The 24,760-nt window shown below is 42.0% G+C and overlaps 1 protein-coding gene across 5 annotated transcripts in view; it reads right to left on the reverse strand.

Moving 5' to 3' along the window:
• MCC (MCC regulator of WNT signaling pathway) overlaps positions 1-24,760 on the reverse strand; it is a 206,151-nt gene that overhangs the window by 82,232 nt on the left and 99,159 nt on the right. The window contains exon 1 of one of the 5 annotated variants that reach the window (XM_082191557.1): positions 14,242-14,319. The exons of the other annotated variants lie outside the window; for them this stretch is intronic. Coding sequence (XP_082047683.1) covers positions 14,242-14,304 — 63 coding nt within the window. The 5' untranslated portion in view covers positions 14,305-14,319. Of the gene's footprint in view, positions 1-14,241; positions 14,320-24,760 lie in introns of those variants that run through there. 5 annotated transcript variants of the gene reach the window in all.

The raw sequence follows: 24,760 nt of genomic DNA on the forward strand, positions 1-24,760 counted from the left end.
CTATCATAGCTAGAAAATTCAAGTTCTACAATAAAAATGACCTATATAGATTCACTTATGTGTACCTGTGGACACTGCCTCTCACCCTAACATACCTCACAGAACTGTTGTATGGATAATAGGGGCAGACCTACATGTACGTTCCTGAGCTTCTTGGATAAAAAGTGTTATATAAATGCAATAAAATAAATACAATTGTACCTCAGAAGTTGAACGCCTCGTGAGAAGAACATTTTGGCTCCAGAACTTCGCAAACCCGGAAGTGATTGTTTCAGTTTGCGAATGTTCTTTGGAACCCGAATGTCCGGCACAGTTTCCGATTGGCTGCAGGAGCTTCCTGCAGCCAATCAGAAGCTGCGCCTTGGTTCCCGAATGTTTTGGAAGTCAAACGGGCTTCCAGAGTGGATTCCGTTTGACTCCCGAAGTACAACTACAAATGCACTAGGGAGTCTTGTTCTTGGCATGACAGCTTCAGTCCAGCGAGGCCCCCTGGCCGGCTTAGCCTTCTGAGGCCTGGGACAAATGTACCTGGATGCCCAACACCCTCTGCGGGTCTGCATGCATTGTTATGTGCTGCTTCCATCATTCAGGCTGCAGTGATTTTTTTCAGGAGGATGGATAGCCTTGTGGCTTAATCTCAAAATGGCAAATTCCAATCCAAAAATTGTGTGTGCACACATGGCAAGATTACCAAATTACTCAACCCCGCATCTGAAAGTACATGTACAGTGGTACCTCAGGTTACATACGCTTCAGGTTACAGAATCCGCTAACCCAGAAATAGTGCTTCAGGTTAAGAACTTTGCTTCAGGATAAGAACAGAAATCGTGCTCCAGCGGCGTGGCAGCAGCAGGAGGCCCCATTAGCTAAAGTGGTGTTTCAGGTTAAGAACAGTTTCAGGTTAAGAACAGACCTCCGGAACGAATTAAGTACTTAATCCGAGATACCACTGTAGGTGCATTTGCTCACATAAACTCCTTGCTGTTTTTTCTTTCCTCTCCTCCTCCATACCAGTCCACTCTTTCTCCCATTATCAAAATTTGTAAGCGTCTCTGGGAAAGTGACTTTTTTATATATCTGAAGTTACTCTTTATACTAGGATAAAGCATCATGCACTATGACTACACTGTACAGATAGAGAACTTTTGGCAGGAGCCTACAAAGTATACACACAAAATACAGATGCAAAAACTAGGTTTGCTGCTCCAGTACAATTGTTTTGCAGTATGTTGCAGAAAGTTCATATATTTTCAGTAAAAACAAGTTGCAAGAACTGATCTGTCTGGATGCACAGAACATACTTCTCCCCGAAAGCAAGCCAGATCCAATGTTCTCACACGCTCTTTACTTCTAAGTAGAAACAAATGGGTGAAGACCAAATGACACAAACCTCTGGGCAATAGTCTGCCCTTGTAATGGTATCAAAATTAAAAATTGATTTCCTCCTTACGGCTTGCTGAGTCTTTCTGATCTGATCACAGTACTCTTGCCAAAAGCCAACAGAGAAAAGGAGAGCCAGACACTCATACCCCTGTTCTAAAAGCATTTGATTCAAGTAGAACCCATACTGACCTCGAAAGAACTTCTGGCTTCAGGAATGGATTGTGCGGCAGCCTCAGTCAAGGGCTGTGCTGAACAGCCAGCTTTTTCCTTCCATCCCTGCTCAACCCTGCACTCCACCCAATCTAAACAGCACCGTGACAAAACAGAAATGCAACAAACACCCTGCGCTAATTTGTTTTCCCCACAGAACAGGTTTTCAAGATTGCATCAACCGCTGGATCAAGAAGCCTCTCCAACGTTTTAGAAGTAGTCAAAAATATAATGGAGTCAAGTTCTACAACACACACTCTCTCTCTCTCTAAAGAAGACTACTGCATCCACAGTGTCCAAATACATTTTTTTTAGAGGGAAAAATACTGGTGGATAGATAGGTGGAGCAACTGCAGTCCCTTAGGACTGGTCTGGAAGCTGCAGCTGGTGCAGAACAATGCAGTCAAGTTGCTGAGGGAACAGAACTGGCCACTGATCAGCTATCTGCTCACATTCAAGGTCTTGTTAACATTTAAAGCCCTGAACAACTTAGAACCAGGTTACTTGAAAGACCACTTGGCTCCTGTGGATCTGGGGAAATTTTACTCATGGCACTGCATTGTACAGAATATCACAGCACAGTTACCCAAGAATGGAGATTTTCTACTGTAGCTCCTGTTCTGCAGAATGCCCTTCTCTCTGCCATACATGAAGCAGCAACCACCAGCTGCTTCAGATGCCTTCTAAGACATCTTACCTTCTAAGCCTTATGAGGAACAGTTGAAGGAGATGGGCATGTTTAGCCTAGAAAAAGAGGAGATTAGGTATGATAGCCATCTTCAAATATCACATGGAAGAGGGAGCAAGCTTGTTTTCTCCTGCTCTAGATGGTGGAACTTGAACCAATGGCTTCAAGTTATAAGAAAGGAGATTCTGACTAAACATCTGGATGAACTTTCTGACAGCAAGAGATGTTCAACAGTGGAACCATCTCCCTTGGGAGGCTTGTGGATTCTACTTCCTTGGAGGTTTTTAAGCAGAGGTTGGATGACCATCTGTCATGGATGGTTTAGCTGTGATTCCTGCATTGCAGGAGGTTGGACTAGATGACCCTTGGGAACCCGTCCAACTCTACAATTCTATAATTCTAAGAGGAATCGTTCTGTCCAGGAGTTCCCCAATTCCCTGTTTTGTGTGTGTGAATCCCCGAATATGCTTTTTATTTGCTTTTGTGTGTTTTTATACTGTTTTGTTGTTGTCGGGATATATTTTTTGACATTTTAATGAATATTGTTTTTACATTGTACATAGCATACACCTCTTAGGTATTTTTGAAATATTAAGCAGTTTAGAGACACTTTTAAATAAATACAATAAAATTGAAAGGGGGAGTGTAGGTACATTTTTCAAGGAACCCTTTTTTAAAAGAGTCAAAAGAACAGGCATCCTATACAGTGGTACCTCGGGTTAAGTACTTAATTCATTCCGGAGGTCCGTACTTAACCAAAAACTGTTCTTAACCTGAAGCACCACTTTAGCTAATGGGGCCTCCTGCTGCCGCCGTAGCACGATTTCTGTTCTCATCCTGAAGCACTATTTCTGGGTTAGCAGAGTCTGTAACCTGAAGCGTATGTAACCTGAAGCATATGTAACCCGAAGTACAACTGTACTTGATGCTAGGTTTTCCAAACACCAGGTTTTACAGTGATTTCTAACATGATGTCAATGATAAAAAATACAATGGAATGTGCATTACAGGGTACAGAATCTTGTTTGTTTTTTCATCTTGTAACTAGCAATGTGAAATGAAATTGTGGACTGAACTCCAAAACATATATACATTTTCAGTAAATAGGTGCATAATTTAGCTTGCCCGCCTGCTATTCCTACCCCGCAAACGCCAGCAGCAATGACTTGGTTGGAATGTGCTCAGAGCGATTCAAAAGAGGAAGCTGCTTTCAAGAATAAAAAAGGAAGCAGTCTCCCTTGTTCACCTCACGGGAGAACAAGTTGCCATGGAAAAGTTATGAAGAGTTGGGGGTGGGGTGGAGGTCAGAGAAGGAAGGGGCCTGAGGTACGTCATTCACATCTGATTGGCTCATTTGTTTTTATAAAATAAACTTTTGAAATGGGAAATTTCTTTTCTGAAGTTCTCGTTCTCATGAAGTTGACCTATATGAGCCAAATATTCACTGCAACTGGGCAACTAAGAGAACTGCATAGAACAGTCATCTCTCGTGACAATTCATAATTTAGGATGCAGGTCACATAAAGGGGCAGAGTCAACGCAGGAGCAGATGGAATTGTGTAATAAGCTTGTTCACAAGCTAGTAACCTCCGAGTCACTCCAGAGCAGGTTTCAGTGTGTCAGCGAAATAAAGTTAAATCATTCAGAAGCACATACAATATTTATACCTTCTGTTCTTCTTGCATTGAGAAATACAACTTACTAAGCATCACCTTGAAAATGTACAGCAGAGCTTTCCAAACTGTGTCGTGACACATTAGTGTGTCGGCTGCAGTGTGTGGGTGTGCCGCGTGAACGCTCCCCACGCTCTTGTAAGGGGTTAGTTTAACCTCTGGTTTCCTAGTAAAACTGAATTACTGTGTCACAAAATGATGCACGTCTAAGAAGTGTGCCACCAACATGAAAAGTTTAGAAAGCTCTGGTGTGCAGGCTTAAAATAGTATGGAAGTTGTGTTGCTGTTGTTGCGTTTGCATCCAGAAAACACCTCGAGTCCTGTTCCAAAAAATTAAGCCTTCTTCCCCCATTCCATAGCTTTATTTGAGTAAGTATCATTGCTTCCTTACTGAACAAAACTCCTCCCTGCCCAAGGATAGGCGAAATCAACATGCAACATTCTATGATCAACACTCAAACTATTTTTTTCTCCTTTGCCTATAATCACCCTAAGGAAATTCTAACCTGCTTAGATTTCATAGAATCATAGAATCATAGAGTTGGAAGAGACCACAAGGGCCACCGAGTCCAACCCCCTGCCAAGCAGGAAACACCCTCAGAGCACTCCTGACATATGGTTGTCAAACCTCTGCTTAAAGACCTCCAAAGAAGGAGACTCCACCACTGTGTCAGCATAAGAACCAGTAAAAGAAACTGGGAATTCTAGGTCATCCGTATCACAGACTGTTTGGTCCAGGCCCAGTATCACAGCCTAACCATGGTTTGCTTTGCAGTTCTGTCCCTCTCATTCTAATTTATAAAAACCATAGTCTGTTGTTTTCATCCAAATTAGACAAATCAGTTTTTTTTTTAATATGATGCTCCACCCCTGCAATAGATCCTTTTAAAATTAAAGTATTTTGAAAACTGTTGGCATAAATCAAAGTAATTTTATAATGGCTCTATTCAGGCACCATGCCAAGTTTGTCTGCTTTTGCTTTCTGTCTGGTTCACACTCCAGTCTCTAGAAGCAGCGGCTACAGAGGTCGGGCAACAGTTTTAATGAGGGTAAATCAATTCAGATATGACATCATGGCTTGCAAACGAACTTCAAAACAAGGTTTTGGGGTTTTTTGATTTGCTGGATTCCTGCAGTATTGTAAGCTGAGATGTTGCAATAATTCATAGTTAAGCTTTTTGGTTGAGAGAAAAGGTGACTAGGAGGCAAAATGATAGAAGTGTTTAAAATTATGCACAGCATGGAAGGAAGGGGGGGTAGAGGTAAGTTTTTCTCCCTAGAACTAGAACTCAGGAACAAACAATGAAGTTGAATGTTGAACGACTGAAGGCAGACAAAAAAAGTATGCTGTGCATAGCTGCCCTATGTTACTGTATTATTCCATGTATAAGACTAGGTTCCCCCCCTAAAAAATAATGTCAAAAATTAGGGGGTTGTCTTATACATGGAGCCATCTCCCTCCATTTTCTTAAATCTGAGCCCCCAAAATAGGGGGCATCTTATACATGGGGGAATGTTATACACAGAAAAATACTATGAAAACTGGATGCTTTGGCCTAATCCAGCAGGCTCTTACATTGCATTGTTCAGAATATCTGAACTGAGCCAATGTTTTGCACAGATTCATATTCAGAATGTAAACCACAAAGAAACGGAAGTTTTCCTTGGGAACATGGGACTAAGCTCCAAATGAGAAAAGCTTTTAACAGCAGATGTTGGGTAGGGGGATGACTCCAAGGAGTGGAGAAAGGTAAAATGAACGACCCCAATATATTTCCCCATTTGCTTCTCCAACTTTCTGCCACAGTACATCAAAGTCCTGCATAAGCATCGTTGAAATCCTTACTCACATAACGATTTTCGTCAAACTTTGCTCCTCCAAAATAGTTTTTTCCTGAAGTTGTTCCTGCTGTTGGAAACCTTGTTCCCAGAGCGATTTTCCTGTAGAAGATTGCTCTGCATTCCCCAAGCTTCTACATGTCACACAAGGGAAACAACTGATCCCATGCATGCTTAGAGCACAGGTCCCCATCCCCCCAGCTAACTATGAATTATACTAATGTTCTTATCGGCAGAAGCAAGTTTTCACATTTGAGTAAGAAGACTAAATGGAGTGGGAAGAATTCTTAACATGAGTGGCTTCTCTGCTTTTGCTCACCATATTCAGCCACTGCATCACACACAACAATCATTTAATAAGCCAAATATAGTCATGGACCACTTAAGGGTTTAATGGGCCAAAGTAGTAAAAAGATGAAAAGGTCAATGTAAGTCACCACTTGTAAATTATGGGCAGGGTGATATATGTTAGCACATGCCTCTCAACACTGCAAAATGTCTGCATCCTTGCTATGACCTCTTACTACATTAGAAAGTGCCCTTAAGAAACATGGTTATGTGCTCACAGTCATTGACATGGCTGTAAATCCAAGTAATGTTACAGGCACATAAATCTTGAGTTCTGCAGGCTGCCCATATAGGGCCATAAATCTTAACAAGAGAAGCACACTGCAACACCTCTTTATCTGCTCTTGAGTATTTTGTTCATATGAACTGCTGTGAAAGAAAAACAACCATAAACTGCCCAACTGTGAGGAAATTATTTATTGTCTTGCCCTATGAACCTTTCTTCTCCAGGTCAATTTATTAACAGGTGTGTCAAGCTGGAAACCTAAAAGTATGCTGCATTCTGTTCTCAGCACTGCAGACAACTGAACGACAGGTTCCTTATATGCTTCTACATCAGCACAATAAAATCTCATTTAGCCTCCTGGAATCTCTGCAGCCCTCAACTTATGAAATCTGACATATCTAGAATCCGGCTGAACAGAAATAGGAAGTAGGCTGACATGCTGACGACACTGTTATGAAGGCTTCTAGAAATAAGAGTCTTACAAATTCGAATTCATTGCTTTCCATGTGGCTGGGCTATCCCTGAGTCACATACCGCACAATCCTATTCATGTCTTTTAAGAAACTTACTCCCAAATGTGGACTGCAAGAAGAACAAACCTATCCACTCTGAAGGAAATCAGCCCTGAGTGCTCACTGGAAGGACAGATCCTGAAGCTGAGGCTCCAATACTTTGGCCACCTAATGAGAAAAGAAGACTCCCTGGAAAAGACCCTGATGTTGGGAAAGATGGAGGGCCCAAGGAGAAGGGGACGACAGAGGACGAGATGGTTGGGCAGTGTTCTCAAAGCTACCAGCATGAGTTTGACCAAACTGCGGGAGGCAGTGGAAGACAGGAGTGCCTGGCACGTTCTGGTCCATGGGGTCACGAAGAGTCGGACACGACTAAGCAACAACAACACTCCCAAATGAGCAAGTTTAGGATTGCAAACTTAGCCTATTCCAATGCAAGCCTCTGCTCCCCCTTCACTGGCCCTCAGTATCCTCATCTAACACCCAGATGGATGGTCCCCGGTGAGGAAAGTGCTGTAAGCTCCCTAAATCAGGAATGGAAAACATATAGCCCTCCAGAACTTGTTGGAATGCAGTTTCCACAATAGCTGACAATTGGCCATGCTGACTGGTACTGATGGGAATTGCAATTGAAGAGTATATACAGAAGACCAAAGGCTAGTAAAGTAAAGCATCAGCACAATACATACATACAAAACCGACTTCCAAAATTTGGATTATTCAATAGAGGAGAACATCCAAACAGACATGTGATATGTCTGGATAGGCTTCCTAGAGTAAAACAAACCAACAAAAAGCTTTTAGCATGCATCTAAAACAATATAGTGAGGATGTATGGCTAATATGAATAGGCAGGAAGTTCCAAAGCACAGATGTTACCACACTAAAAGACAGGCTCCTCACATATGCAGAATGAACATTATACGGCACTCAAGTCCTGAAGATTGAAGGGTTGGGGAGGCACATATGGGGTGACGCGATCCTTAAGTTAAACTGTTAAGAATTTTATATACTTTACACGTAACTTGGTAACAGCCCGTGCAGATGTTTGAGAAAAGGTGAGAGGATGTCAGCCACTGTAGTGCAGAATTCTGCATCGACTGCAGTTTCTGGACCAACCAAAAGGAAAGCCCCACACAGAGTTCATTGCATTAATCCAACTTCCAAGTTCCCAATGCCTTAACGACCCCCAATCCAGGAATGTTCACAGCTGTTGCACAAGCCAAAGCTGACAAAAACATTCGCCAGTCCTAAGCCACCAAAGGCACCTGGGCAAACAGTAACAAAGCCTCATCCAGGCACACCTCAAACTGTGTACCTGCTTCTTCAGAGGGATACAACCCTGCCTAAAAAGGTAAAGGTAAAGGACCCCTGACAGTTAAGTCCAGCCGCAAACGACTCTGGGGTTGCGGTGCTCATCTCGCTTTACTGGCCGAGGGAGCCAGCGTTTGTCTGCAGACAGTTTTTCTGGGTCACGTGGCCAGCATGACTAAGCCACTTCTGGCGAAACGCCGTTTACCTTCCTGCCGGAGCGGTACCTATTTATCTACTTGCACTTCAACGTGCTTTTGAACTGCTAGGTTGGCAGGAGCTGGGACCAAGAAATGGGAGCTCACCCCGTCACAGGGATTCGAACCGCCGATGTTCCAATCAGCAAGCCCAAGGCCCGGTGGTTTAGACCACAGTGCCACCTGCATCCCGCAACCCTGCCTAGGGCAGACGATTGGCTAATTTCTCAAGCATGGGAAGCACTCGCCCACAGATCCTCTCTCCCTTGCTAGGATTCAGGATCATTTTACTTTGCCTTAACCACACCACAATTACATCCAGGCACCGGTTCAGGGACTGCATAGCCTCTCCTCACCCAGTTGTTTTGGAAAAGTAAAGCTGAGTGTCCTCAATATTCTGATGACATATTGCCCCAAATCTCCTAATGACACAACAACTTCATGTAAAAGGGGGCTGAAGTACAGCAACTTCTAGAGTCGCCCCGATTTCCCATCTCTGCTCTACTAAATATGAGGAGGGATTCAGTATTAAAACCAATCAGTCTTCAGCAAGAAAGGATTATGCTTGAAATCACTAAAATAATTATAAAGAAGTGAATACATGTTACTTCTTAGTTACATCTAGTTAAACTAGCAAGAAGACAAGTTAAACTGTACTTATGCAGAGTAAATAAGTTTATTTTAGTACCTTCTTATCATTTTAGACCACACCCTTGGTCATATTTTTAGAGTGGGTTATATTTTTTTTGAGGGTCTACTCAAAGCTAAAGTCAGTTGAAGAATCTCTGAATCACAAGCCATTCATACACTTGGGCACTTGAATATTTAACAATCTGAGCTTTATAGAAGGTTTCTATCAGAAGCTCCTAGTTTAGAGATCCATGCTAAAAATGCCTGTGCTGATGGTTTCTTATAAAAATTCCTATTCATGAGAGAGCATTAATCTTACCACTCTAAAAATGGATTTCTTCTTCTTCTTTTTGCACGGGCTTTAATGATGTGAGAAAACATTCTTTTTAGAAAAGCCAGTTTGTTTGGGATCCAGAAGTCTCTCCCCCAGTATAAAAGAGTCCATTACTACTCAGAAAGTATAAAACCTCTCATATGGAAACTCTTTGCAGCGAAATATGTAAACATCTTCAGCTACATTCCCTTGCTCTGCCCTGTGAAGTGTAGATCAAGACTGTAAAGTCTAAATAGATAAAAACAGGGAAGGGGGTAGGAGAAAAAGAATGTGTGGTGGAATAATCCGCTGGGAATTCTGAAAGCTATAAATGACTCCAAATGCATTGACCAAATGATTGAAAATCGCCATTCTAGTTGACCTCTTGAACATGCATCAGAGCTGCTTTTAGACTTGAGACAAAAAGGGGGAGAGGAGAAATTGCCTTAGTCCCAAGTAGTTAGCAGATCTCATTTAGCAAAAGTATAAATTGAAAACAGCAGTTTGACAAAAGGGGGAAAGTAGACAAAGCCAAGGAAGCAAGATCATAGCAGCAGTATGGCCTGGTGTCATACATCATAGAAACTTTCTACTGTTGATTTTTTTAAAAAACACCCACCCACCCACTCTCATTTACTTGGTTTTCTACAACTGACAGGATACAGCACTTGCAAAGCAATCTGGCAAAAATGAATGAGTAGCTTTGAAAGATCAAATGAACTGGTATAATCCAAACCAGAGCTGTCACAGTTTACCACAGTGACATAGTATGGCATAACAGTATAATCAAATTTTTAAAATGCTAAATGAATGGATGATCATCAGTGATTTTCAATTAGATGTTTAGGGCATCAATTCTTCTGCCAATACATTCCCTAAACATTACCTCACTGTGTGTGTGTGTGTGTGTGTGTGTGTGTGTGTGTGTGTGTGTAAGCATTAACATGACTTTCCTAAAGCAGCAACAAAGGTTGAAGCTAGAGTGGGCAAAACACAGCTTATATTATAGGTAAAATATATTTCCCTCCAACAGATATACAAAATTTTAGAATTGAAAACATGTTTCAAGAGATTAAAGGGCTCTAATTCATATGTGTTGTCTTTTAAAAAGGAGTCCCCAAACAGTTAAAAAACTGTGTAAAACATGAAGCCAAGCTTCTCAGCGAAGTGTCTTATTTCAATAAACCTGGCAGATTTTTTAAAAGGTGGGAATTAATTAAATAAGACCTGCATCTACATTTGAACTAGATACTATCATCAAGGGATACACAAAAGGGTCTGAGCCTCGCAGAGTAAGACAGGGGGTATAAACACAACTGGGAAAGGTTCCAATCTTCAGGACACACAAAAGGTTGCATATTATTCATAATCAAGAAGGTAGGGATGTCAGATGGGAATTGAAATACAGATACAGCTTATCTTGGTTTGAGCTTGTTCACATTTCACGCAGGCCCTGCGGTCATTTCAGAATGCCCTGTTTTCCATTATAAATTAATCATAGGAGCAGCGTAGCCTGTTGTCAGGCACCGTGGAAATGCAGGCTGGCTGACAAACCAAATTCTTCCCATCATTTCAAAACAAAAGTGTATCAGTTTATGTTCTTCTCCACGAAGCAGCTACCAAATAAGAAGGAAACATTTACCCCTCTGGGCATTAGGAATAGATCAGGTATAATTTTTGTTTTGTTTTAAACATTTCAGAGCGGCTGTGAAATGTATTTTTGCACACTGAAAAAGCTTACGTTGTAAAAGGTTCTTTTCATCTGTTATTGTTTATAAATTATCAGCAGGGAGTCAAACCATTATCAAAAAGCATGAAGGGTGTTATCCAACCAGGTTTTATTCAGAATAGACTCATTTAAATTAATGACTGTAACTATGTTGTTGTTGTTTAGTCATTTAGTCCTGTCCGACTCTTCGCGACCCCATGGACCAGAGCACGCCAGGCACTTCTGTCTTCCACTGCCTCCCGCAGTTTGATCAGACTCATGCTGGTAGCTTCAAGAACACTGTCCAACCATCTCAACCTCTGTCGTCCCCTTCTCCTTGTGCCCTCCATCTTTCCCAACATCAGGGTCTTTTCCAGGGAGTCTTCTCTTCTCATGAGGTGGCCAAAGTACTGGAGCCTCAGCTTCTGGATCTGTTCTTCCAGAAAGCACTCAGGGCTGATTTCCTTCGGAATGGATAGGTTTGATCTTCTTGCAGTTCATGGGACTCTCAAGAGTCTCCTCCAGCACCATAATTCAAAAGCATCAATTCTTCGGTGATCAGCCTTCTTTATGGTCCAACTCTCACTGAAGGGAATGAGATTCAGCATGGTATGAGTAGCACCTGTTTGTGCAACAGGGCTTCACCGTACTTTCTTTTTCTAGAAAAAGAGGTGCCACAACTCACCATGAACGTCTCCCTCATTCTCTTAGAATGATAAGACACCTGAAATGAGCTGGAACTGAGTTCTGGGGAGTTCCCTCCCCTGCATGCTTCCCCAAATCTCTCCAGAAGGCTAGAAGACCCCCTGGAGCAATATTTTTGGGCATACGTGGGGCTAGAGGAAATAGAAGAAGAGAAATGGAAGTCCTGTTGTGCAACAGATTGCACAAACTTGTGGACATCACCTGATGTACAAGCTTGTGAACCTCACGAAGATTGGCTGCTTGGTTAAATGTTATTCAAAATGCACACCAACCAGGGGTTTCAATCCTGCATGGGAAAGAGCATCTAAGTGGGAAAATGATGGACAGGGAAAGGGTTAAACAATCCCCCCCACACACTTCACAATTCTGGTTGAAACCTACAGCACCTTGAAGGTTTTTAGATGTACATTCAAATATTTTATACAGTCGTACCTCGGGTTACATACTCCGCTAACCCAGAAATAGTGCTTCAGGTTAAGAACTTTGCTTCAGGATGAGAACAGAAATCATGCTCCGGCAGCGCGGCAGCAGCAGGAGGCCCCATTAGCTAAAGTGGTGCTTCAGGTTAAGAACAGTTTCAGGTAAGAACGGACCTCCAGAACGAATTAAGTACTTAACCTGAGGTACCACTGTACATCCAAAAGCACAGAGTGTGAAAAGGCCCTCAGGCACACTGCCTGAATTAAGAACATTATTTAGGTTGTTTCTCATGCAGTATACATTTAGGTCCTAGGACAAGAAATAAAACCTTATGCTTTCAGCCCTACGCTGTTAAAAATCATTACCACACAATAGCAGAAAAGTGGAGATGGCCATTCATTTTAGAAACTGATGTGTTTACGTTACCATTATTATCCCCATAAAATGCAATTCATTTGCGTCTATGTATTAACTCTTGTAGGGCAAAACTATAAACGAAATGGTGGAGAACAAAGGATACAATGTTTTATAAAGATGCTCTTCAATTATCTAGCAGAGACAAAAGGCTAAATGAGATAAGGTTGCAAACCCCCATGAGGGCCCTGGCAAATAAACAGTTCTTTGCTCAGAAATTAGATGAAGTTTGGAAAAGTGCCAACAGGTATATATATAACTTGGGGGAGGGGGAACCATATGAACTTCAGAGATGCGGAAAGGACAAAACCATTCATTTAAGGTGATGTAGAAGCACACAAGGTCGCCTTGTTATTCCAGTGACCTGTGCGTGGTGTAACAGGAGGGTTGGTTAAGCTGGAGCACAGGTGGCGTAAAACTGTCTGAACCTGACCAAACATGGCTGAGGCTGCACCAATGTCCCTATCACATGGCGGTGGTACTTTTGTAAACGCTGTCCTGCAACTCAAGCCCCAAATATCTGAAAGACAGCCTTCTTCCCTACACACCCACATGGGTGCCGAGATCAGCAGAGGGGACCTCTTGGTCGTTCCTCCAACTTCAAGAGACTCAGGGTGGTGGTTCAGAAGAGGGCATTCTCTGTGGGAGCCCCAAAACTGTGAAATTCCTTCCCCACAGAGGTATGTGTGGGATCTTTATAATACAGCTTCCGGAGAATACTGAAGAGACATTTCTTTACCCAAGCTTTTAACATTTAAGGTGCATATTTTTCAGACTCTCCTTATTTTCGTGGTTGTAAGTTGTTTTAAACTGTTTTTAATATTGTGATTTAATGTTGTAACCCACCCTGGGACCTTAGGGTGAAGGTGGGAAATTCATCACCATCATCATCACTCCCCCATATATGTACAGTGGTACCTCGGGTTAAGTACTTAATTCGTTCCGGAGGTCCGTACTTAACCTGAAACTGTTCTTAACCTGATGCACCACTTTAGCTAATGGGGCCTCCTGCTGCTGCCGCGCCGCCGGAGCACAATTTCTGTTCTCATCCTGAAGCAAAGTTCTTAACCTGAAGCAATATTTCTGGGTTAGCAGAGTTTGTAACCTGAAGTGTAAGTAACCTGAAGCGTATGTAACCTGAGGTACCACTGTATATCCTCAGCATTCTATGGAATTCATTTAGGCCCTGCATACAATTTTTGTTTGGGGCAGATATTAGTCTTAGTAATTTCTTTCCCCATGAACAGCTTTGGACACACTCACTGAGCCGTGCCAAAGGGAAATAGATTTTCAGGGCTTCCCTCCTCCCCTCTGGTGTTAAGGACAATCTTCCCCCTCCTTTTTACCTTTCAGCCTAAGCCTGCAACATGCGAAGAGACACACTCTCAGAGGAACAACAATGTACACATAAGTCTGGAATTGCTCTATTAAAAACAAACATTTGTGAATTAATAGGGAAAGCTGTTGTTTTAATTGTCAGGATACCTTAACTGCCACCGAACCTTAAATCTGAAAGGCTTCAGAGTTAGGAAAAGGCTTCAGAGTGAATCTGTTTGAGGCGGGTACAAAGGAAAAGCTGTCAGCCGCCTTTAACCTCAGCCAAAAAAAAAAACAACGGTTATTTACACCTGGTTCCTTCTCTTTTCTAGGTCCTGCTTCTTTACCTGATGACAGAGCACCACAATTTTTCTGCCTTTATAGACACATGTCTCTCTTGCCTTGCTCATGAGTCAATTCAATCTGCAGAGGTGCCAAACGGGTGTTCTGGGCCCAGTGAATTAGGGTCTCAGCACCACCTACAAAAAAAGGCATGAAGTTGCATAAAATCTGCATATGCTTCAAACCATATGCAACTTTATGCATATATGCTTTCTTTCTTTGCAGAAGGGGCAGAGGATCCAAAAATAATTTGGTGGCAGACAGACAATGTCAACCGAAGAAGTTTCTCTCAATTTTATTTCTAGAAAATGCTTAACCTGTTGGATTTCTGCCTGTCTAACAGCTGTTAATTGCACAGGAACCCTGTTCTCCCCCACCATAAACCCTGCAAAAAAACCTCAAGTTTCATAAGCTGTAAACTAATTATGTTCCTGTAGGTCTTTCATCAATTAATCTTAAGACTAGAAATACTACATTCAGCGCAGTACAAGTGACCAGGTATGATATTTCAGCTAGTAAAAGTGGGGTGTCAAAATAGCTTTAAGATGTATAGAAACCAAGGTTCAAGTGCCCATGATAGGATAAATTAATATTGTGAAAACTATATTATACAGGCTTCCGGTCCTGCCTGCCTTAATGGAGGCAGCCCCCATGACAGCGGGGAATTGTTGGTGAACGAAAAACAAGGATGACGGAGGGTAAATCATCCTTGCAAATTCCCCCCAGGAACAGGGAGAATGGGCTTCACTTGCAGTTCGTCTCGGTACCTGGCTCTCGCTCAGGCACGGAATGTGGGAGGCAGGGAGGCGCTGAGTGCAAAAGCACTTCGCCTGGCAAAAACCCTCCTACGCGGCCATTAAGAAGCAGAGGTTCTCCATTTAACTGGATCTTTAATTGGGTTTAAAGTACCGGCATGTGATGGGAAAGGGTTGCAACAACATACTGCCGAATATACCAGCTACATGGATCAAAGGTTTGAATTGAGATAAGATTTTCTTCAGCGTGAAAGTCGGTTGGGGAAAGGGAAGCCCACCATTTGTTTATTCTAAGCTTCTTTTATATATTTATGATTCCGCATTTGCAAGTGAGGAAGGGACGCTGAGGTAATATTGGTATTAACAAGCCAAAATGGAAAACTGCATGTGATCTGAAATGAAGAAAGGAGGGGGAGGGGAAGCTCAAGTATGACGATGTATGACTATGACTATGTAATTGCCCTCACCTCCATTTGAAAACAACAGACAAGAAAAAAAAGACTAAGATTTGCATGTGCTACTGATGGAATGTAATCTAAGATAAAGTTTAATTGGGCCATAAATCTCTTGCTGTAAGGAAAAGGATTTGGGGGCTGTGATAAGAACGCTGCAGAGATTCTGGGGGTTGGAAAGCAGTATTAAATATGCAGTGCATTCGAAACCTGCCCACCTTTTCCTAGGCTGAGGGGGAAATGGTGAAGATCTGCGACATGTTTTACTAGCGAGACCCTTTGCCGCTGGATCTTTGATTGTCTAGCTGTGGGGGTTTCTCCTGCATTGTTAGCAGGCTATGCATAATTAGCTGAGCTCTAAGCTGAAAGAGTTTGCTGGTTTGTGCAAGGCCTTATCATCATTTCTTACCGGTTAGGAGGGAGGATGGAGAGAGCAAACAAAGCTGGAGACACCTATCGTTCAGGTGAGCTACCCCCTGGGAAGCTGTGAAGTCTCCAACTTTTGTACTGGTATATTACCTTGTTGAAACACTTATCACAATGTTATTTCAATACCGGTAATTCAACAATATGGCAATTTATTGCACAGCCCTAATCTTCTACTTTAAGGCATTCCTATCCGCAGGCTTCATTTCGGTGGAACTCTGAACACAAGGCAGATCTTTGAGCTCAGCCAGAGGAAACAATAAAGAGCAGCATTTTGCAGGTTGGACAACCCAGCAGAAATGATTTAGCTTGGTGTTCTCTGACATAAATGTAAGTTATGGGGAAAACGAAGAGGTAAATGTTAGACTAGATGACAGGAAAGCTTCTGATTTATTAAATAGCAAAAGGCTTTTCCACAAGGGGTAAGGGTTTCTTGATGGCTGAACAAAGCAGCAGCTACGTGCAATAGGAAACAAATCCTGCAGTTAAAGGAAAATGAACAAGAACGCGTAATGGTTTTTCAATGCAGCACATCACTGGGTTCAACTTAATGCAGCATGCTGTTTTTAGTTTTGGTACTGCTGCTTTTAGTTACTGATTATTGTCTCTTTCTAATTGTCTTCTTATGATTTGCTTGTATATTGTTCTGAAATCAATGTTACTACAAAAAGCCGAACACAAACGAAGTAAAACCGGCTGCTGCGCTAAGCCGCGTGTCAGCTGCTGGAAGGCTGAGCAGCCTCAACAAAGCCCTGCTGTGCCTGCAGCTCATGAAGAGACCCTCTCCTCAGTCCTTGGAGGATGTCCTCTTCGGGCTCTGGGGAGGGTCTCCTCATGAGTCATGGACTTTCCAGCTCTCTCCCACCACTTCTGGGCTCACGGTGCTGCATGTGTGTGCAGTCGTGTTCAAGTAGATTGCATGCAAGTGGGGAGTTGTCTGTATGGGGGCTGTGTATGGTTGCATGCCTGTTAGTTTGGAAGTGAAAAGGGACCAACCATAAAATATGTGGTTTGTACATACCTAAAGGGATTCGTTAGGTAGAACTAATTCGATCCAAGCCATGCCCCTTCACCCTTCCAGTGATGAGGATGACAGGGCATGGACAGGACTCTCTTCCTGACACCACAACACTAACACAGTGCTGGCCAAATATATTTTGCTGTCTAAAGCATGCCCCAAATGCTCTGCTCCACCCGCGAAGGCTAACAGTTGTTTTTTTAAAAACTAGTTTCTGCCCATCTATACCACCTACCATGGTACCACCTGAATCAGGTCATTCACCCTGCCGCATGGCAGGAATGGTTCTGCTATTACCACATTTTCACCAGAAATATAGTAATGAACTCATCAAAAGGAAGAGAAAGGAGGCATACAAGATTTAAAAAAAGACTTGTCCTGACTGCCAAAAGCTGAACAAATTAGCTGACTGCAACTGTGATATTAAGTATGGTGTCTCATTAAGTCTTGTACAGATGCCTGCAATTCAACAAACAGCAGCTACAATAAGCTAGCTAAAAGGAAGATTAAAATGAAGGTGCTTGCCTTTAAGAGGCAATTTGGATTTTCTGGCTGCCAGTTGGCCGTTCTCCAAACGAGATCTCCACTGCTAGCCTGTGTAATTCAATGGTCTTCAAGGAGCAGCTTGGAAAATCATCAAATTAAGCCATTCTCCATTCTCCTACAGCCTAGGTACAAATGACTTAAGTGTAATTGCACAAGAGACCACATGTGCTGTGTGGCCTTTTAGAACTCATCTGGAATTAGTTTTGCTTTTTTTCCAAAGGGCCTTTCCAACCGGAGTGGAAACTGACAGAAAGACCACAGCTCCAAAATTCATTTCAGCTTAAGATGAAGCCTCTGACTCAAGACAAATATGAGACAATGAAGGGGAGGGTTGGGGCAGTGGAATGGGAGACATTAAGCCAAACTATACAGGACACTCTCTTTAAGAAGTAAAGTAGCAGCTCTGTGAGAATGCATGGCTGAGGGAGCCAGCGTACAGCTTCCAGGTCATGTGGCCAGCATGACTAAGCCGCTTCTGGCGAACCAGAGCAGCGCACAGAAACACCATTTACCTTCCCGCCGGAGCAGTACCTATTTATCTACTTGCACTTTGACGTGCTTTTGAACTGCTAGGTTGGCAGGAGCAGGGACCGAGCAACGGGAATTAACACTGTTGTGGGGATTCGAACCACTGACCTTCTGATCAGCAAGCCCTAGGCTATGTGGGGTTTAACCCACAGCGCTACCCGTGTCCCTTCAATAAAGATTAGAGTGAGATAAAATGAATGGATTTTTGGTTGCTTAGACTTTCCCTGTCACAACACTTGAGAAGTTTGTTTCTTGAAAACCAGCAGCAAGGTATGGCAATTGTGTGGAAGGGGGAACCTGTGACCACTTACCCTTCACTGTGACAGAAGCCAGAGTGAACAGAAAGGCTGTTTACCTTCCTGCTGCAGCAATAAGTATTTATCTACTCACAACTGCTTTCGAACTGCTAGGTTGGCAGGAGCTGGGACAGAGCAACGGGAGCTCACCCCATTGCAGGAATTTGAACTGCCGACCTTATGATCGGCAAGTCCAAGAGGCTCAGTGGTTTAGACTACAGCGCCACTCACGTCCCCAACAGGAGGGAAACTGAAAACTAGACGTGGGAGAATGGAATGAAGTATTGTAGGGAAGGTTGTTGGACCGAAGCATTCTACAACATTTTGTTGTTGGTCCCAAGTATAAACAAAGTGCAGTGTGAAAGACGGTTGGTTCCAAAAAGGACTTCCCTTCTGCTTCCTCAGTCACCAAGATGCTCTAATTACTATGGTGGAATATGCAACGTCTGCAGTGAAGAAAGCTATTTTGACACGGTAAAGATAAGTATGCTGCTGAACAAATTGGACCACGCAGGTCAGCTCATACTACTGTCATATAGTATTAAAGAATGACAGTGAAACTAGGATGAAGGTCTCAGAATGAATTGCATACTCTGACTAGGAACATAGGACTTGCCATAACTAATCAAAAGGGTGGTCCATCAAGTCTGTTGTTCTGCCTCAAACTGAGACAAATAGGTGATACAGAAGCACAAAAACAAAGCCAGAGAGCACATAACAAATTCAGTCCCCCATTCTAAGACTGCAACAAATGCAGTCTCCTTTTTTTGAGAAATGCTGCATACATTACACACTATCTACACATAGGCAGCCTTTTTTTAGAAGCATACATCTTCTTTGTAACAGTTGGAACATATTGATGTTTTCCTGTTGTAAATATAGAGATCAGGCAGGTGATAAAGCAAGCATCTGTTTTCTTACACATGAATTATCTCCTCATAGGGCAAATGAAAAGTGGAAATCTGAAGGACGTTATTTGAGTCAGGATTTAGCTGTAAAACGTCTGAGGTCAGTAGCAGAACCATAACTTTGCAAGCTCAAGCTTGGGGGAATTTAAACAAGAATATTCATGAAGAAAGGGGGCTTGGATCCTGCCATTCCCCATTCCTCAGTGAAGTCCTCTGTGCAACCCACAAAAACACTTGAGTGTTGAGAACCAGCCAAAACAGAGGGAGGCTGCAACAGGAGGGAGAAATTAGTGGAAACAAAAGGAGCACTTTGTGAATGTGCCTTTCTGCTCATGATTAGAACTGAAGGATCCAACGCAGAAGATATCACTATCAAAACCAAATAATTGAAGCTATCTATGACAAATGAAGTGGGATTAGAGAGCAGCACTACCAGATCAGAGAACACAATGACACGTGGAATGTTGATATATGATTCAATTTGTTTAAGTTTATCGCTTCTTAAAATATATAGTTTTATTTGCTGATAATTTAATTCTCTTTTTAAACTACTTAGAGGTTTTGCTCTGTTGTTTTCTTAAACAATCAAGCATTGAATAAATTTTATGAATGATAAACATATTCCAGAAGTCTGGTCCAGTTCTAAAAGCAATTTAGTGACCATAAGACTTTAAACAGGAACAGTTATAGAAAGAAGAAGAAAATCCCTGGAAATGTGAATCGCAGTACAGTATAGTAAGCCCACAACTTAAGTGAATGTTTGGTTCCTGGGTACTGTTACAGAATACTTTACTCACAAAAACAACCATATTCACCACATAAAAAGGCATGGTTGTGGTTACTGAAATTTGACTTGTAGACATGCCTTGATTTGCAGAACTAAAAAGTTTTATGAAGTGGTCTAACAAGACCCCACTTCTCCAATGGTTCACAGGGACGATATTTTGAGATATGCTACTATAGATGGTGGGCTTTGGAACAAAACATATCCACTATTGCACTTACGGAACAATCTGACATAGTTGTATTTCATGATCAACAGCTGAGTCAGACATATTTGTACTGCTTAATAGTGTGCATACATTAGTCTTGTTAATTGTTTTGATTATTTTTATTATGCATTTTGTGCTTTCATTATTTTTATTATGTATTTTGTTCTTCATATATTGTAACTTTGTGTTGTGAACTGCACTGAGATGGGATGGTATACAAATTTAATAAATAAAAAATAATATTTCAAGAATTCTACTTGGTAGTTCTTTTTGACCGTGTAAGCTACTCATTAAACCACATCACTTAAAAATTCTTGGGATGCATTGTTTCATTCAGATTTATAGTCCAAGGGTTCAGGTACAAGGTAAGTGAACATTTATCCAAAGTTTACTCAAAAACAGGAAATCAAGAAGCTAATTCATCATAAAGGAATAGAACAACTCCAAACTAATTTAAATCCAAGAGGAAAACATTTCACTGATGACACCAAAATAATACCCCTCTACATAGGCTGGAATTAACACAGCACAATTATATTTGCCTGGAACTTGAGAAAAGGTCTCCCTGTCTACACAGTCTGTTAGGGATTGCTAGCCAAAATATAAGTCGGAGAACATATGAGACAATATGAGGCTCTCTCTTTGCCCACTGTCCTAAATACTGTGTATTCTGAGTACCAGCCAGCAGGCATGACCAGAGTTTCTGTGTTTCTCTCAAGCACACAGTTTCTTTCAGAACCTCCAACTGGAAAACCAACAAGTAAAGTTTTCATTGAAACAAACCAGTTTTTCTTTCACCCTTCACCTCTCTGAACTTTTCTTCAGTTTTCTGCTAAGAAGACCCACAAACGTTTATACGCAACACACTGAGAAACAAAACCAACAGTTGTGATGAATTTTCAACTTGGCCGCCGTCCCATTTAACGAACAGCAGGAATTAGCCAGCGAGAGAGAGACAGATGAAAAGCTTAAGTCAAAAGATTATATTGCTAGTTGAGTTGACACAAAATGCACATGAACCACATTAATTATAAGGACCAGATGAATTACGAGGAGAATGTGCACCATTACTTCTTCTATGTAACATTCACAAAAAAAGTTCATGATCTGTTTTAAGTCATGGTTTCCAAAAGGAATCCAAAAGGGAACAGCCGCATAGCATGCATAAACCCTTCCCATATGTGAATAGTGTGCAGTTTGATGCCTGAACTAAAAATACGATATACAGGCAACCTCTGATTTGCGTGGGGGTTGGGTGCCTGGCCCCCATGCCCGCTGGCAGAGTGTGTATAAGCCTGCCCCACCCTCTTACAGCCCCATTCTGTTCTGTCCCCATTCTGCCCTCTTCTGGGTCCAAAATGACACATGTTTCGGCGGTCACACATCAACTGAACATGCTGAAAATGGCCTGCTTCTGAAGGCTGTACAGAATCAAATAACAAGGGCCAGAAGCAGACTGGAATAGGTCTATAAAACCAGTATCATCCAGAAGTGCCTAAACTATGTTAAAATTCTTGATTAGGAAGAATAAGACAAATGGGTTTTTTCCTCCAAAGTCTTGCTTAATCATGTCAAAAGCTCGACTCCTGTCCTGCATGTACAAATACGAGTAAATCCATTTTTATTCATTCACTTAAAAGCGCTTAAAAGTTAGCTGATCTCTGGTTTAAAGAATTTTATATTGTTTTCACTGTACGGTTTGAAAACTCCTCTTTTTTTAAAATGAATAGCAGTATGGAAGTATTTTTAATAATAAAAATAACAAATAATATTCAAAGAAAATCTCTAAGTGGTGTAAAGGATAGCACTTTCAAGGAATGACAAGATCTAATTTGGTATTTATGGAACTTTTCTCTCTCCCAGATTTATTTGTGACCAGTCCAGTCACGTAGCTCTTTTTGTGCTGCATATTTTATAATGGCCAGTACATATATGGCCATATATGGCTTTGTTCCTAGATATGTGACTCTGCTAAGGCCAACAAAAGAAAAATATTTTTCATAATTCAGAATTCTGGTCATTTGCATTCCCCATGGTGATGCTGCCAGACATTCTAACCTGCTGTTCACATTTGATTGTGCTTCATTTGCAATTTCTACCTAATGTCGGAAAATGGAGCAGACTACTGATTATTGCCAAGAATTTTTGTTTGCTGTTTCACTTATAGTGATCCTCCTCTGCCCTTTTTCTTCAAAAGACGCCATGATATCCGAAAAACAAACCAGGCCTATGCTTAGAGACGTATTTCTATTTCTATTACAGCCCAAAAAATAAAGCAGACATTTTTTTCAACAGCAGATCAGCCACCACTACAGTGGAACCTCATGTTACATACTGTCCTCCTTGCGAGCTCTGCTAACCTGGAAGTAGATCCTCCTGGATGCGAACTTTGCCCCAGGATGCGAGCGGAAGTCGCACACCAGCAGTGCGGCAGACGCCATTAGTGAGAGCACGCCTCGGGTTATGAACAGTTTCAGCTTAAGAACGGACCTCCAGAATGAATTAAGTTCGTAACCGGAGGTACCACTGTACTTTTGAAACATGAATCTAATAATCAAAACACACCTCTCTTAAGTCTGCTTGTAAGGAAAATGCTCTTACCTCAGTTAACTGCTTACTCCTCCCAGGGGTGAACACAAGAAGTCTATGCTCAACAAACCTTACATTTGTTCGAGCATCAAAAGAACACCAGGTGTTCAGTTCTCCTTCATGGACTTAGCTTCTACAATGCCTTTTAATCAACTAAGTGCAACTCTGTTTGAGCTTTCCTTTCACCCTCCAGCTCATCATAAATGGCTCTTGCTACTCTCAATCAGAGAGATGCTGATGTGATTGTACCTTCACCATCAAGATTAATCACATATCAATAAGAGCTTTCAGCAGCCTCCAGAACTAAAGATTATTCTGAATCTTAATGCTGCCTTAGATAACCTTCACAGAAGAGTGTAGAACATCTACGTGGAATGCTAAATTTCCAGAAAAAGCAGTGCAGGAAATATCACCTGAATTAGCCAGGGAGCTCCATAATGACAGAGGGTAACAATGATAAATTAATTTACTACCTCCCCTTCACTTCAATGCTTTCTTGGCCATATGACAAAAGCCCATTCACCGCTCAGAAAACCTCGGCCGGACAGCTGCTTGCAGATATAAGCGGTGGTGCAGAAGTAAGGTTTCTTTGCCCTCTCCACACCATAACCAAGATTACCTCTGGCATCTTGGTTAGGGAGGTTGTGACACAGCAGGGTCTAGAGTACACTAGCAACATCCCCATTCTGTCTCTGACCCAACACTGCAAACAATGCCTCAAACCCAGACAAATGGCCTCCTGGTAAGGGACATGGAATTGTTATGGATGATTTCAACTCTAACTCTCATCTAATAAGGGCAGCCTGATCCATACATGATTACTCACAACCAAGTCTCACAGAGTTTGAAAGCATGCACCTGCAAACATGTATAGGGCGGCAAAGTCAGCTTGTTGGCTACCTTAAACATCCCAGTGAAAAGGTGGATATACACTGCATAAATAAAATATAAAGGTAAAGGGACCGCTGACCATTAGGTCCAGTCGTGGCCGACTTTGGGGTTGCGGCGCTCATCTCGCTTTATTGGCTGAGGGAGCCGGCATACAGCTTCCGGGTCATGTGGCCAGCATGACTAAGCCGCTTCTGGCGAACCAGAGCAGCGCACAGAAACGCCATTTACCTTCCCGCCGGAGCGGTACCTATTTATCTACTTGCACTTTGACGTGCTTTCGAACTGCTAGGTTGGCAGGAGCAGGGACCGAGCAACGGGAGCTCACCCCATCATGGGGATTCGAACCTAGGCTCTGTGGTTTAACCCACAGCGCCACCAGGAAGTACACTAGTTTATTTCCATAAGAGAGTGGAAAGCATTTTAAAAGCATGGTCCTCCTAAGAAGATGGTATTTTAAGAAGAATTTGGCAGCATGGTTGTTTTGCATGCAACAGAAGCTCTCACCATATAACAGCTGTTGCAAACAGGCACCAAAAAGGCTTGTTCTTTCTTTCAGCGTAATTTACACCCAAGACAAAAGCGGCAATCAATTTCCACGCAAGGTGAGATTTTTATTTTTATAATAAACGGGAATCCTAGACCGTCAACATGTAGAATCAAAACAATTTCAACACACCAAACCCGACAGCATTATTAAAAGGAAACCACTTCGTTACAGCCTTAACATTTGCTGACATGCTGTAAAATGCATACTGGGGGCTCATTGCCCCATCATTCTTGGGGGTGATATACAGAATCCCTGACTTCTTTCCACAGCTCATCTGTGCAAGTCCGCCTTGTTAGACTTAGCCATTGCTAAGGGCTACCTGAACATCAGTATTCTTATTAACATGTAAACCTAGCTAGTGTTAACTGTGTGTGGTGCCAATTAATTCTCTGTTTTCAGGGCTGTCAGGAAAATATGCACTCAAGAAAGATCATGTGATCCATAGTTTTAATAAACCTGAAAACAGTAGCATCCTGCACATGAAAGCTGATTTTTGTGGAACATAGTCCACCTCGATTTTTATTTTAGATAAAAATTAAAGCTTCTGGCTATTATAGCTGTGCCAAAAGCCTCAAA

This window comes from Podarcis vaucheri (assembly GCF_965113315.1).
Source record: "Podarcis vaucheri genome assembly, chromosome: 11".
NCBI lineage: Eukaryota > Metazoa > Chordata > Lepidosauria > Squamata > Lacertidae > Podarcis > Podarcis vaucheri.